This window comes from Siphateles boraxobius, unplaced genomic scaffold (assembly GCF_051911475.1).
Source record: "Siphateles boraxobius isolate OS27281-9 unplaced genomic scaffold, OSU_SipBor_1 68, whole genome shotgun sequence".
Taxonomy (NCBI): domain Eukaryota; kingdom Metazoa; phylum Chordata; class Actinopteri; order Cypriniformes; family Leuciscidae; genus Siphateles; species Siphateles boraxobius.
In genome coordinates this window covers 2,396,169-2,411,341 of record NW_027509195.1, presented here as the reverse complement: position 1 = coordinate 2,411,341, position 15,173 = coordinate 2,396,169, and the positions used below count along the sequence as shown (strand labels likewise).

The following is a 15,173-nucleotide window of genomic DNA, read 5'->3' as shown; positions in this document are numbered from 1 at the left end:
GGCAGGTCTTGACTGAAATAATTTCACAAAGTTATATGACATGTACGTAATGCAGTTATTTCAAAGGTCCTTACAACCTACAACATCAAAAGAATCAAACTCTAGTGAAGAAAAACATTCAGCATTCAGTGATACGGCTTCTCTGTCATGTGTCTGTACAACAGTAAAGCCAGGAGTGTGTCCAAGCAGAAAATATGGACCAGGAATGTGTGCCCTGATACGTTTCGTGTCGTGTGCCAATGACACTGACTGTGCCAACAATGAGAAATGCTGTAGCAATGGATGTGGACTTCAGTGTATGGCTCCAGTTACAGGTATTATATTATACTTTGGGGGCTGTTGAAAGCTTGAATCTGATTGGTTGATGAAGATTATATGGTGTTCCATTATTTGCATGGAAACGCACGGCTAAAGTAGTTTCAGGCAGGTCTTGACCGCATTGCGAACATTTTAATATCACTTCGCCAAATAATTTCAGTTATTTCAAAGGTCCTCACAGCAAAGGAACCAAAACCGAAAAATAAAAGATTACGTGTTAAAGTAGAAAGACCGAAATGGTTATTTCTAGTAAAACGTATTCCAATAATATTTAGCCTAGGTACAACTTCTAAAAAATAAATTTTTTTACAGTAAAAATAAAATTCAGCATTCAGTGATATGGGTGATTCTCTGATATGTGTCTGTATAACAGTAAATCCAGGAGTGTGTCCAATCAGAAAATATAAACCAGGAAAGTGTGACCTGATACGTTTCATGTTGTGTACCGATGACTGTGACTGAATGCTGAATGTGTTTTTTTTACCAGGGTTTTTGGTTCTTTTGCTGTTGTTGCTGTGAGGACCTTTGAAATAACTAAAATCATTTGGCGAAGGGATATAGACATGTACATAATACGGTCAAAACCTGCCTGGAACTACTTTAGCTGTGAGTTTCCCTGAAAATAATTGCACACCTTAGCATCAGCTTTCAACAGCCCTGCGGTGAACTTTAAATTGATTAGTTAACATTTGATATTATTTCAATTTCTTATTAAATGTTAAAATAATAAATATAAGAATTATTAATTAATAAAAATGCATTCAACTGGAAGAAAAAAATCTTCCAAAAATTCTCTTGCATGCCCCCACTGTATGGGGCCCCTGCCCGTAGTGTATAATATATATTAGGTAGGAGGCCATGGTTGCAATGTATTTATTTATTGTTAATTCTGTTCTAGCTGCAAAGGCTGGGCCAACTCCATATTAAGCCCTACGGATTAAGAATGGGCATGTAAAGGCAGATATCCCAAGACTTTTGGCAATATGGTGTATGTAACCATGGCCTCCTATATATATATATATATATATATATATATATATATATATATATATATATATATATAATACACTACGGTCAGGGGCCCCATTAAGAGGGGGCATGCAAGATAATTTTTGGAAGGTTTTTTTCTTCCAGTTGAATGCATTTTTATTTATTGTTATTATTATTATTTTAACGTTTAATAAGAAATTGAAATATCAAATGTTAACTTATAAATTTAAAGTTCACCGCAGGGCTGTTGAAAGCTTAAATCTATTTGGTTGCCGAAGATGCTAAGGTGTAAAATTATTTTCAGGGAAACTTACAGCTAAAGTAGTTCCAGGCAGGTTTTGACCGTATTATGTACATGTCTATATCCCTTCGCCAAATGATTTTAGTTATTTCAAAGGTCCTCACAGCAACAACAGCAAAAAAAACAAAAACCCTGGTAAAAAAAAACATTCAGCATTCACTGATATGGCTTCTGTCATGTGTCTGTATAACAGCAAAGCCAGGAGTGTGTCCAAGCAGAAAATATGAACCAGGAAAGTGTGTCCTGATACGTTTTGTGTCGTGTGCCAATGACACTGACTGTGCCAACAATGAGAAATGCTGCAGCAATGGATGTGGACTTCAGTGTATGGCTGCACTTACAGGTATTATATTATAATATTCAACGTCAGTTCTCTTACAATTAGGAATCGAGCAAAATGGCCTCAGGTGGAAGCATATAAGTTTCAAACTGCCCCCCTCAATGACGTACAGAATAAATCCAGAAGAGAGCGAGTTGTAAGCTGTTGGCTATCTGTACCTGAATTGATTTTATTTTGACCCGTTTTATTGCTGCAAATGTAACTCGTTAGGTTGTATAGAACTTCCCACTGAGATCATTTTGTAAATTTGTATAATTCACTAGTTTTAGTTGCATGTTTAAAAATTTGCTAAATAACACATTGCAACATTATTTTGCCTTGTAAACGCCCCCTAATTAACATAAGCATATAAAATAGCACCAGTCAACCTCCAAATTCTTTACTTGATAATTACTAGCGACAAGAGAAATTATTTTAGCGAGGCCGAAATCGGTGTCCTTTTGGCGGATTAGCCAAAATAATTAATAATTCCACACTTGTGGAATCAAAATATACATGCTAAATAATTTAACTTTAATGCTGTGTAATTGACCTTTCGCCGGCCCCTCCCCCAAAACGGCCATTGTCCAATCACACATCATAGCAACCGTTACTATGTGAGCAGGTCTGTCAAACATTGACTCCAAGCAAGGTGGTGAAGCGGTGCGCCCACAGCGTTTGTAAATCGGACACTAGGTACCCTGAGAGATTGTCTGGAGGAGTTGTGTTCTTTCCGTTTCCAAAGCCGAAAACACAACGTGAGCGGTGTCTACAATGGATAAAAACAGTGTGGACGGCCCCACTCCCAATTAAATGTGTCGAACATGGTTAACTCGCGTGCAGCGCGCGTGAGACTGAGACACTGAGATTAGTCAAAGAAACATGGAGAAAGCAGCGCGCGTGAGACTGAGACACTGAGATTAGTCAAAGAAACATGGAGAAAGCAGATCAAGAGAATCCACAAAGGAATTACTTTTTCTAAAGGGTTGTTATTAACATGATATTCTCAGGGGAAAATGAGCAGCAGTCAACTATCAGTGCAGCATCCGTAGACTACAGTTTAGAGGAGTGCACGTTCGCAACAGGGAAAGCATGAAGCTTCGACAACATCAGTTCATACAGGTCCTTCTCAAAAAATTAGCATATTGTGATAAAGTTCATTATTTTCCATAATGTAATGATACAAATTAAACTTTCATGTATTTTAGATTCATTGCACACCAACTGAAATATTTCAGGTCTTTTATTGTTTTAATACTGATGATTTTGGCATAAAGCTCATGAAAACCCAAAATTCCTGTCTCAAAAAATTAGCATATTTCATCCAACCAATAAAAGAGGTGTTTTTAATACAAAAATAAGTCAACCTTCAAATAATTATGTTCAGTTATGCACTCAATAGTCAATACTTGGTCGGGAATCCTTTTGCAGAAATGACTGCTTCAATGCGGCGTGGCATGGAGGCAATCAGCCTGTGGCACTGCTGAGGTGTTATGGAGGCCCAGGATGCTTCGATAGCGGCCTTAAGCTCATCCAGAGTGTTGGGTCTTGCGTCTCTCAACTTTCTCTTCACAATATCCCACAGATTCTCTATGGGGTTCAGGTCAGGAGAGTTGGCAGGCCAATTGAGCACAGTAATACCATGGTCAGTAAACCATTTACCAGTGGTTTTGGCACTGTGAGCAGGTGCCAGGTCGTGCTGAAAAATGAAATCTCCATAAAGCTTTTCAGCAGATGGAAGCATGAAGTGCTCCAAAATCTCCTGATAGCTAGCTGCATTGACCCTGCCCTTCATAAAACACAGTGGACCAACACCAGCAGCTGACATGGCACCGCAGACCATCACTGACTGTGGGTACTTGACACTGGACTTCAGGCATTTTGGCATTTCCTTATCCCAGTCTTCCTCCAGACTCTGGCACCTTGATTTCCGAATGACATGCAAAACTGAGCAACAGTCCAGTGCTGCTTCTCTGTAGCCCAGGTCAGGCGCTTCTGCCGCTGTTTCTGGTTCAAAAGTGGCTTGACCTGGGGAATGCGGCACCTGTAGCCCATTTCCTGCACACGCCTGTGCACGGTGGCTCTGGATGTTTCTACTCCAGACTCAGTCCACTGCTTCCGCAGGTCCCCCAAGGTCTGGAATCGGTCCTTCTCCACAATCTTCCTCAGGGTCCGGTCACCTCTTCTCGTTGTCCAGCGTTTTTTGCCACACTTTTTCCTTCCCACAGACTTCCCACTGAGGTGCCTTGATTTGTTCAGCCTATTTGTTCAGAAATTTCTTTCTGTGTCTTACTCTCTTGCTTGAGGGTGTCAATGATGGCCTTCTGGACAGCAGTCAGGTTGGCAGTCTTACCCATGATTGCGGTTTTGAGTAATGAAACAGGCTGGGAGTTTTTAAAAGCCTCAGGAATCTTTTGCAGGTGTTTAGAGTTAATTAGTTGATTCAGATGATTAGGTTAATAGCTCGTTTAGAGACCCTTTTCATAATATGCTAATTTTGAGACAGGAATTTTGGGTTTTCATGAGCTGTATGCCAAAACCATCAGTATTAAAACAATAAAAGACCTGAAATATTACAGTTGGTGTGCAATGAATCTAAAATATATGAAAGTTTAATTTTTATCATTACATTCTGGAAAATAATTAACTTTATCACAATATGCTAATTTTTTGAGAAGGACCTGTATATCAATATCGTAACGAATAGAAATAACCTTAAATGTATGGTACATTATTTACATAATATCTATACATAAGATCTGCATCTTTCAGTCTCTTATGTATAGTTACTTTTTAAACACGAAAATCGCATCAGCATGACACACAAGTTGCCGTGTTAAAGCAAATGTATAATCCTGTATCGGAGTCAAAATTACTAAATAGGCTATGCAGCGCGAGATATATATTTCTAACTCCAAACAATTAGCCACTGAACCAGCTTAAAAAATCTTCTTAAAGGCTGTGCTGGTTGCATTTTATGTAACTGTTACAGGTCATTCTCAGATTTCGCTTGAGACCGGTATAAGCATTAGCCTCGATAGTAGTGTCTCCTTCATTGCGTATTTTGAATATAGCTGGCGAGCTCTAGATTCCGGGAGATTTGAACTAATTTGCGGGCATCAGGGAGCCGCTATCAATATGCGGGAGAGTCCCGCAACTTCCGGGAGACTTGGGATGTCTGTCATGTGACACTTTTTTTTAACCTATTGCATTCATAGAGCTAGTCTTTTCACTGATTGTTTACAGCTTAACGGAAGTTACACCCATAACTCGCGCAAAGCGTCATGGGGCGCAGGAATACTGTGGATACCTCTTCCCGTCATGGCCCATGAATCTGTCGCGCTGGTCGTGTTTGACCATTTGTTTGACAGGAGTAGTAACAATAACTAGGGGGTCGTGGCTTTTGCGAACGGTCAATTATGCTAACCGGGTTTTGGGAGTCTTCCAATTGATTAGCCTGTTAATTGATTAGCCTGTTAATAATACTATAGCCTAATAATACTAATGATAATAATACTAATAAGGGATCAGCATAATTATGGAAAAAGGTATTAGCATAATTATGGAAAAAGGTATTAAGTAATTTTTCAAGTTAGTTTTTCAAGCTATTTTTAAAATGTTTGCTGCATGGTTAAAGTATGCTATCATATCAGTCAAAATTGCGTTGAGAGAAAAAAAATCAAAAGGGTTTACTTTTATTTGTGTATACTCACAATAAAAACTAAATATTGTGATTTACAGTTTTATTTTACTTTGTCAAAACTCTTCACACATCCCCTAGCAGTTAATTTCACATTCAAAATGCACTAAAGCTCTAAAACCAAAACACTTAATACATGTCTCAAATCAACTCATTCTTCCTGAACCCTAGCAGAGGTTTCACACAACAAACACACTCCTAAAACAAACATCAGGTGGCATTATACAATGTCGTCTTTTTCTTTAAAAACAAGAATGACACTCTCTACTGCAGTAAGCATGCTTATGTTACATGGTCAATGTTTGCATTTCAGTACACATTTAATGAAATTGAAGTAACCACTTGTGTAGGTGTTCAGTTACATCTAATTGTTTTGAAGGATATATATATATATATATATATATATATATATATATATATATATATATATATTTTTTTTTTTTTTTTCAAGATTTCAGAAAATGGTGCAAATTTCAGTCATATCTTTTTTTTTTCTCTCTCTTTTCAAAACTTTTAAATTTAAGTTAATGTAAATGTGCAAATTGGTCTGTATAGTACGTAACGTTTTAATGATGTTTGTCTATGTGAAAAAAAACATCATGCAAATTGAAATGTCGTCATTTAATCAAAAAAAATTAAAAGGCAAAGATAACTGATCACAGGCCACTTTTTCAGAACTCTTCACACAGTAATCATAACATCAGTCTATGTGAACTAGACTAAGTATTTAGAAATGTGTCCTAGTGATTTGTAAGGAACAAACTGTAATTTGTAAAATAAACAAACAGGATGTGCTTTCAGCCGTCTCAGTTTCCTTTCAGGTTCGTTTTTGTGACGACTCGTAGCGTAGAATACACAGCCGCAATGTGTTTTTTGTTTGTTAATTAACATATTCCATGTAAACCGTTGTAACGATATAAGAATAGATTTCTCTGTCAGGAAAAATGACCAAAAATGCACATCCATAATAATAATAATAATAATATATTATACTTAAATTATAAATTGCTGCTTAGAATTCCGAATACCTGCAGTACTCCGACTCTGCCACAAGGAAAAGTGTGTACATCTTTTTAAAATAAATTTTATAAATATGAATCTTGGCAAGGATTTTAGCGTACACAAACTCTAAGATCAAATCTGTTCAAGCGCAAAAGATAACTCTATTCTGGCATGCGTCTTTTTGTGCGCACGAGTTGAGTAATTGCGTTAAATTGTATCGCATTAAATAAAACATTTATTGCACTAATTTTGACTATATACCATATAGACTATATATATATATATATATATATATATATATATATATATATATATATATATATATATATATACACACGCATACATGCATACATATAATATTACTGTAGAGCCTATAAATAAAATAAGTGACGTGACTTGACTGGAATGCTGGATTACAGAGCTGGTGCAAACATATTCACATCACTATGACCAACTGCTGCATATATTTATCTAGAAACGCCGCTCTCAGCACGACTTCAGGATGTTCACTTGCAGTAGGTCTATATCGCTGCAAAGATCTTTCCAACTTTGTTTTACCCCTATGAAGAAAAAAGAAATTTGCAGTGAATGTATAGAGTCCGTTTCACCCGATGCCTTAATTTCTCATGCCTTTTTGTCTAAGGCCGTTTCGCCCGATGCCTAATTGTACGAGACTTGACACTTAAAAGTTGTTTTTCCTGAGACCTTACGAATAAAACACAGCTATTGACCAATAGGCATCAAGGACTGGAACTAATGGTTTGTGTATTATATTATACTATTGGGCTGTTGAATGCTTGAATCTGATTGGTTGAGGAAGATTCTAAGGTATGCAATTATTTTCAGGGAAACGCATGGCTAAAGTAGTTCCAGGCAGGGCTTTACCGCATTGCGAACATGTCCATATGACTTCGCCAAATGAATTCAGTTATTTCAAAGGTCCTCACAGCAACAACAGCAAAAGAACCAAAAAAAAAAGTGAAAAATTAATTCAGCATTCAGTGAAATGGCTTCTCTGTCTTCTCTGTGTCTATATAGCAGCAAAGCCAGGAGTGTGTCCAGTCAGATATTACAAAAAACCAAAGTGTAACGAGTTGTGTGCCAATGACAATGACTGTCCCAACAATGAGAAATGCTGCAGCACTGAATGTGGACTTCAGTGTATGGCTCCAATTACAGGTATTCTATTACATTTTATTATATATTATAGGGATGTTGAATCGGTGTGGTTGATGAACGATGTAAGGTGTGTAATTATTTTCAGGGAAATTCACGTGTAAAGTAGATGACCGCATTGTCCATATCAATTCCTCGAAACGATTTCACTTATTTGAAAGGTCCTTACAGCAAAAGCTCCAAAACCCACAACGACACTGACCAAATAAATATGTTAAACAATAGGATTAAAAACACACATTTTTTCCTTGTTTAAAACAAAATAAGATTGTAAGTGGAATAATTGACTCCGGTCTGTTGAATATAATGCACATGACCGCATTACCACTTCAGGTGTGCGTTATTTTCTAATAATTCAACGGCGCATCAATTATTCCTTACTTAATAAATGCTTTTGGAGTATTTTTCATTGTCAGTTCATGTTAACAAATGGATTGTTAACGAATGTTAACAAATGGATTGTAAAATATTATTATATATTTATTACATTAATGTTTGGGTCAGCTTTCTCATTGCCTTTCAGATTGCGTTTTATTTTATAATTATTATTTTGTTATATTCTGTCAAAGGTACCTGAATTGTGCCTAATATAGCACTGTTTTAGGCACATCTTACAAAATGAATAAAGGTTATGAATAATACTTATTTTACTTACAGAGTGAATCGCATGCTATTCATGCCTTGTGTTTTTTGCTGTACATCTGAGGCTTAATGGCCCTCATTTATCAAAAGTGCGTACACCAAATTTCCAGCGTACAACCAAAACCACTGTGACTTTGAGATTGATCAATATGGACGTTGTCGTACGGCACGCTCAAATCCTACGCCAGCTCATGAGGTGGTGTACATGTACGCACGTTTTGAGTAAGTGCGGAAATGCGCAGAAAAACAATTCCTAACACCACAAAACGCACAGACAAACTAAAAGATATGATAAATTATGACCCACTGTAAAAAAACAACAACATGGTTATTATAAACTTCAGTGTTTATTTTTGTGCAACATCGACTTCAATGTTTAATTTGTGTGACTTTACCAAAGCATTTGATTTGTAAGCATATGTATTCCTTCAGTTGCGAGCCTGTGCGCTTTAACTGACGTTTCAGGGTTAGGCCCGGCAGGTGCGCACGGACTGGGCTCAGTAATGAAAGGCTTTCAATGACCAAAGAATAATTCAGACTGACAAAATAATAAAAATGACCTTTTAAATAATAATAATAACAACAACGACATTCTTCTTCTAAATAACAATAAGCGTCATTAATAATAAAAATCATAATAACAACATTACAAATTGTCATGCAATTATTAATGTGAATGAATGGTACTCCACATCACATCATCATCACTATTGTACACATCACATCATCATCACTATTGTACACCCCAATACATGTGACGTGACACAAAATTAAATGCTAATTGTTTCAAAACACGTGCTGTAAAAAAATGCATTGTGATAGGTCATATCGGCTCCCCGTCGGAGAAGTTTTTCTTCTTTGCCGTCTTCCGTGTGTCCATGGCGTAAAATGAGGGCGTGGGGGAAGCGGAGACTTGAATATATATAGGGCCGTGTTATTCTAATGACAATAGTTTTTAGCCGCGGCATTTATCATTATTGCAGTATTGCAGGTACGCACAGCTTCATAAATCAGACGGTGAGAGGAGTGCAAGCGTAATCTTACGCCAACATATACGCCCGTTTCTACGCAAGAATGATAAATGAGGGCCAATGTCACTAAATGGCCTGACTAAATCTGAATCACTATCCATACAGGCTAGGTGCCTAACTGAAGGGGAATCCAGTGTGTGCTGAATTCTGTTCCCCTTGATGGTCAGTGCCCTGCCGGACAAATGCTGCTCAACCACCTGTGATCATGGAGTGTTGCTAAATTGCTGAATTGCACATACGTAGAATCAATCATATTAGAGAAAAATGTCATGTTGAAAGTCATGTTACCTTTGCCATGTACCTATCCTATATAAATTGTTGTATTCTTTTTGCCGGTGGGATTCTCTGTGATTGATCTGAGGTCCTCACGGCCTTTGATTAAAGCATATTCAAATGCATTGTTTGGAGTCTGTCTGATTAATACTGCGTCGCAGGATAGATACGATCTTATTTTCATTCACAAGTGTTAGTGCTGAAGTGAAATACTATAGACCTGTGGAGTTAGTGGAGAGACCTCTAGTAGACTACAAATTTGTAGGTATCTCAAAACAGATGCCAGGTTGACTTAAGTCAGGTGTGCAGGGGCATTTCTCTCACACTCACTGTCTCACTCTCACTCAATTTCAAATTTGCTTTTATTAGCATGACTGTGTAACACAATGTTGCCAAAGCATCAACATATTATATATAAATAATAAAACATAAGTATAAATCATGTCATATGTAGCATTGTAAATAAATTTTGATAAATACATTGGGTCACTCTAGAGAATTAGCTGTCTCTGGCGTTGTGAATAGCTAGCACATTTAGCCGCTAGTGCAGCTGTACTATCATTTTCTCCGAGTAAGAAGGACCTTTTTTCAGTGTTACTCAGTTCAAAGAATGATGGAATCAAGGTTTAAAATCTGGGCAAAAAAGTTTCTCTTATATTGTTATATTTGGAACAGAAGAGCAGAAAGTGTTCCTCATCCTCTATGTGCTGTAGATCACAGTGTCTACAGATCCTCTGCTCTCTCTCTGTTCATGTTTTTCTATGTCTTCCTCCCTCTATCTCTCTAGATCATGGTCACTTAATCTGTATTTGGAGAGGATTTGTCTTTCTTTAAAATGTTTAATAAATAGATAACTGGCCAATTTAGTAGTTCTATTGAGGGTCGAGTTACATTGGAGTTTATTTTGGAGGTCAAAACTTGCTTTTAGTGATTCGTCATGAGTGTCTTTTAGATGTGTGTGGATTTCTTTAACAATAGTTTTGGGGCTGTGGTCAATGGGGAGTATAGTCTGATGGACGAGTTGAAGAGCGAGTGTGTTTAGAGGATGAGGTTTTGCTGAGCTTTCATTGGCAATGAGGGCTTTATATTGGACTGACTCTGGATCAGACTGATGGAGGTGATGCCAGAACTGAACATTTCTCTTCTGGATCTCGATGTTCAGCGGGTACAGGCCTAGCTCAGCCCTGCAGGCGGCAGTGGATGTGTTTCGGTGAACCCCTAAAATATTTTTGGCAATTTCCAATTGTAGTTTCTCTACTGATGTTTCATCACATTTTTTTTAATTTAGTACTGGTCCCCAAAATTCACATCCATATAGAAGGATTGGTTTAATTATTGAATTATATAATTTTAACCAGGTTTTAATGGGTAATTTTAAGTGCCCACATCGTGATTTTATAGCATAAAAAGCCCCCGAGCCTTTTCACTCAGAGTTTTGTCAGCCAGACCGAAGTGTCCCGAAGTGCTGATGTCGATGCCCAGATAGCTATAGCTTGTGCTGTGCTGCAGGACCTGGCCTTTATACAGGAACTGGTGTTTGTGTTCCTGAGATCTGTCCGCCTTCTGGAACACCATGACTCTGGTTTTGTCCAGATTGACTGTCAGCGCCCAGTCGGGACAGTATTGTTCCAGCAGGGACAGGCTCTGCTGAAGGCCCTCAGGTGTGCGGGACAGCAGGACCAGATCATCCGCGTACAGCAGACATCTGACCTCTGACCCCTGACCTGTGTGTGGTGTAGAGTGAGGCCGGACACAGTAGAGCTCTCCAGCGCTGATGCCAGATCATTGATGTAGATGTTGAATAGAGTCGGGCTCAGACTGCAGCCCTGCCTCACTCCACGGCCCTGCTGGAATGAACACGCTTCTGTGGTTCCTGATTTTCACCGCACTTTTGCTGTTGGTGTATAGAGATTTTATTAAATCAAACGTTTTCCAGCCAATGCCAATTTTTAGGATTTTGTAAAGTAGACCATCATGCCAAATTGGATCGAATGCTTTTTTAAAGTCTACAAAACATGCAAATATTTTTCTTTGTTTGTCCTTGATGTTCTTGTTGATGAGAGTGTGGAGAGAATAGTTGTGGTCGGACGTGCGCTGTTTTGATAGAAAGCCAATCTGTGCTTTATTTAAAATGTTGTGCGATGAGATGTGTGAGACTGTTTATGATCCTGCAGAACAGTTTTCCTAAAGCACTGCCCACACTGATTCCGCAATAACTGTTGGGGTCGAATCGATCACCTTTCTTGAATATGGGGGTGATGAGTCCTTCAGACCAGCTCTCAGGGAAGCTTCCGGACCACAACACCAGATTAGATAATTTGGCTAGAGTTTTAATCATGTTGGGACTGCTGAGTTAAAGCATTTCATTACTAATGTGATCTTGTCCACATGCTTTCTTTAATTTGAAATACTAGAACATATTAAAAATCTTAGATATTGTTATAGATTTATCTAATGGATTTTGATATTTAATTGTTTTCTCCAAGTCTTCTAGAGTTTTTTTTTATTTTACTCTGAGGTTGGTTAAGGTCAGTCGGTTAAATTTTTTGATACAAATTTTCAAAGTAAGATTTCCTAATTGTGCCATTAGGGAGTGACATCTCTAGTTTGGGTTTTTTAAGTTTTTCATATAGGTTCCAGAAAGTGTTTTGATCTACCGAATCCTCAATTTCATCAATTCTGGTTTTCAAATATTTTTCTCTTTTATTCCATATAAGTCTTTTGTAATTCTGCAGACAGTCTGAATAAGAAAGCCGTAATGTCTGGCTGGAAGGATCTTTGTGCTTTTTGTTAGAGTCTCCTTAGCTCTTTCCTGAGACCAGCACATTCATCATCAAACCAGACATCCTTTCTCATTCTCTGTTGATTTGTTTTATGTTTGCTTTGCTGTTTAATGTTAGATAGAGTTGTCAATGTTTTGAATATATAATTTAAGTTTTTTGTTGCTAAATTTATTCCGTTAATATCTAAAGTGAAGTCGGTGGACACTGGACATAAATTCATCCAGCATTTTTAATATAGTAGGACTGTTCATGTTTTCTTTGAATTGATCCGAGTTGGATTGATTCCATTTAAGTTTAGGTTTCAGAGGAAACAATTTTTCAGATTCAAGTGTAGCAGTTTTAGTTATTTCACACGGGGGTTTCAGATAAAGCACAGTTTGGCAGTAATCGGAGATCGGGAGCTGAGGTCTGACTGTGAAGGCATTAATAAAGCTTGGGTCAATATCTGTTATTGAATAATCAACCACACTGGTTCCTAATCTGGAGCAGTAAGTGAATCTACCTAATGTATCTCCACGCGTTCTGCCATTAATGATGTAGAGTCCTAAAACTTTACAGAGTTTTAACATTTTTTTTCCATTAATGTTCACTGAATTATTGTAGTTTTTTTTTTGTGTGTTCTTTTCAGCACTCTGGCGAAGACTTTCACTCCTTGCTTATTGAGATGTACGTGGTCATACATATGATGAGAATGCATGTCTTTGTGATGGGCTAGATGAACATTAGGGATAAGTGCACAGCTTCTGGAGAGTTCCACATTATTCCCGTGGATCACGTGGAATGGCACGTCGGTGCGTGGCAGCAGTGTGGAGTGGACAGAGTTATTCAGCAGTGTAGACAGAGTTATTCTAGCCTCTGGGAAACACTGTGTGGCTCTGATCGCCACCTCTCTCTTCACTGGAGCCACACAGCCCTTCATGGCCCTTAAGTAATTTGTCCTTGTGTGGATTATTATGTGCTTGTAGTTTTCATGTTTACTCTCAGACAGGATCTGAAAAGCACTTCTTGTGTTCGGACACCAGATTTTCTTGACTCTCGTGTTTGGTAATAGGAGTTTCTCACTGACATATTTCCGATTGGAGTCAGTCAGGATAAGAGCATGTGTTTCTCTCAGGTCCTGTGCAGCGGAGCTGTGGGTCTGGGATGCTGGATCAGTCGAGCAGTGAGGCTCTTCTTCCACTGGTAGCTGTTCAGGTTGAGGATGTTCCATGAGCATCTCTGGACGAATCAAGGATTTAGCAGAAGACTCTGTAGGTGCTGACACAGAATTGAGTCTTTGTTTTAGGTTTGTGATGAGTTCATCTTTGATGCGAAGTACTGACGTCAAGGCAGATAACTCCTGCATTTCTTTTCTAACGTCTGTTAGTTGTCTTCTTAAAGCTGATTTTACTTCTCTTGGTTCATCTTTAGTTTGCTGAAGTTCTTTTGACATTTCTTCTCTGAGTCTCTGCAGATATTCAACTTCTTGTTTTAAGTTCTTTATGTCGATTTTCACTTGTTCCATGTTGTTGTCTTTCAGGTGGGACAGTATTAATTCTTTTATCTCCACTACTTCTACTTCCAGAAGTGGAAAATTGTCTTTCATTCTTGACATTGGAGATGGGATCACAGTTGCTGAAGTCACTGTCATCTTTTGGACTGATTTTCCAGGGGAGGTATCAATGTTCGTGCTCTTGTCCTCTTCACCAGACAGTGCCAGCGTTTTTATTAGTTCAAAATCTTTAATGAAGACCTTGAGAGCAGACTCTGATCCCTGGACCATGACAGTGCCATTTTGATACAAGTTCAGGGTCAAAAACCTTGTTTCATCATTTTTTTCAGCACCTTCAAATGCTAAGATCTGTCTGCCTTTACAGATGCCTCTTTTCTTGATAAAGGTGAGATGTTGACAGAAGGCAGTGTGCCATAAAGGGCTGTGTTCGGTGAAAAAAGAGCAGGTTGTTCATGGCACTGTGATCTTGTAGTTCAGCGAACAGTGTGTCAGGGCTCTCCTTCATCTGCTTGTGTCTGAGCATCAGCCTGGAGTGCTCAGAGCACTTCTGAGGGTAGATGAAGGGGCGGGGCCGAGATGATGCGTTGGCCATCGTTGGTTGAGAATCAACAACAATTCCACAATAAACAATCAACTGAAATAACTGCTACTTTTTTTTGTTTTTTGCCACAATATTTGGAGCTAACTGTTGTACTTATATCCCAAATAATACAGATCCCTGATGGATTATTCACTTAGGCAGTGAAGAAACTGAAAAACAAAAGAGATGAAATTACTTAATATTAGGGCTTGGTATTGACACAAATTTCACAATTCGATTCGATTTCGATTCACAAGCTTGCAATTCGATTTCGATTACGATTCGATTCGATTCAATATTGATTATTTTGGATATCAGGTACAATACATGGCAAATTTTCTCAAGGAAAACAAATCTCTTAACCAATGCTGTAAACTATGGGAGTCAGTTGTATTATTAAAATTGTTTCATTAGCCTACTATAGCCTAATATTAAAGGTAAAGATTTAATATTAGTCATAAAAACTTGCCAGATTTATTCAAACATGCATTAAATATTGAAAAACATAAAATAACATAAAATGCATATGTAATATGGTGCATATATTTAGCAAAATGCTCCTCTCT

The 15,173-nt window shown here is 37.9% G+C and overlaps 2 protein-coding genes across 17 annotated transcripts in view; one reads left to right on the top strand and one right to left on the bottom strand.

Annotated features, from left to right (window-relative positions):
* LOC143722650 (papilin-like) overlaps positions 1 to 15,173 on the top strand; it is a 630,543-nt gene that overhangs the window by 5,846 nt on the left and 609,524 nt on the right. For 8 of the 16 annotated variants that reach the window (XM_077214114.1, XM_077214110.1, XM_077214109.1 and 5 more), the window contains 3 exons: positions 165 to 314; positions 1,800 to 1,952; positions 7,669 to 7,809. The exons of 1 other annotated variant lie outside the window; for it this stretch is intronic. In XM_077214114.1, the coding sequence (XP_077070229.1) occupies positions 165 to 314; positions 1,800 to 1,952; positions 7,669 to 7,809 (444 nt within the window). The remainder of the gene's footprint in view (positions 1 to 164; positions 315 to 1,799; positions 1,953 to 7,668; positions 7,810 to 15,173) is intronic. 7 more of the 16 variants (XM_077214119.1, XM_077214116.1, XM_077214107.1 and 4 more) reach the window with 5 other exon arrangements.
* LOC143722662 (uncharacterized) overlaps positions 1 to 15,173 on the bottom strand; it is a 508,319-nt gene that overhangs the window by 164,220 nt on the left and 328,926 nt on the right. The gene's annotated exons all lie outside the window — the stretch shown is intronic.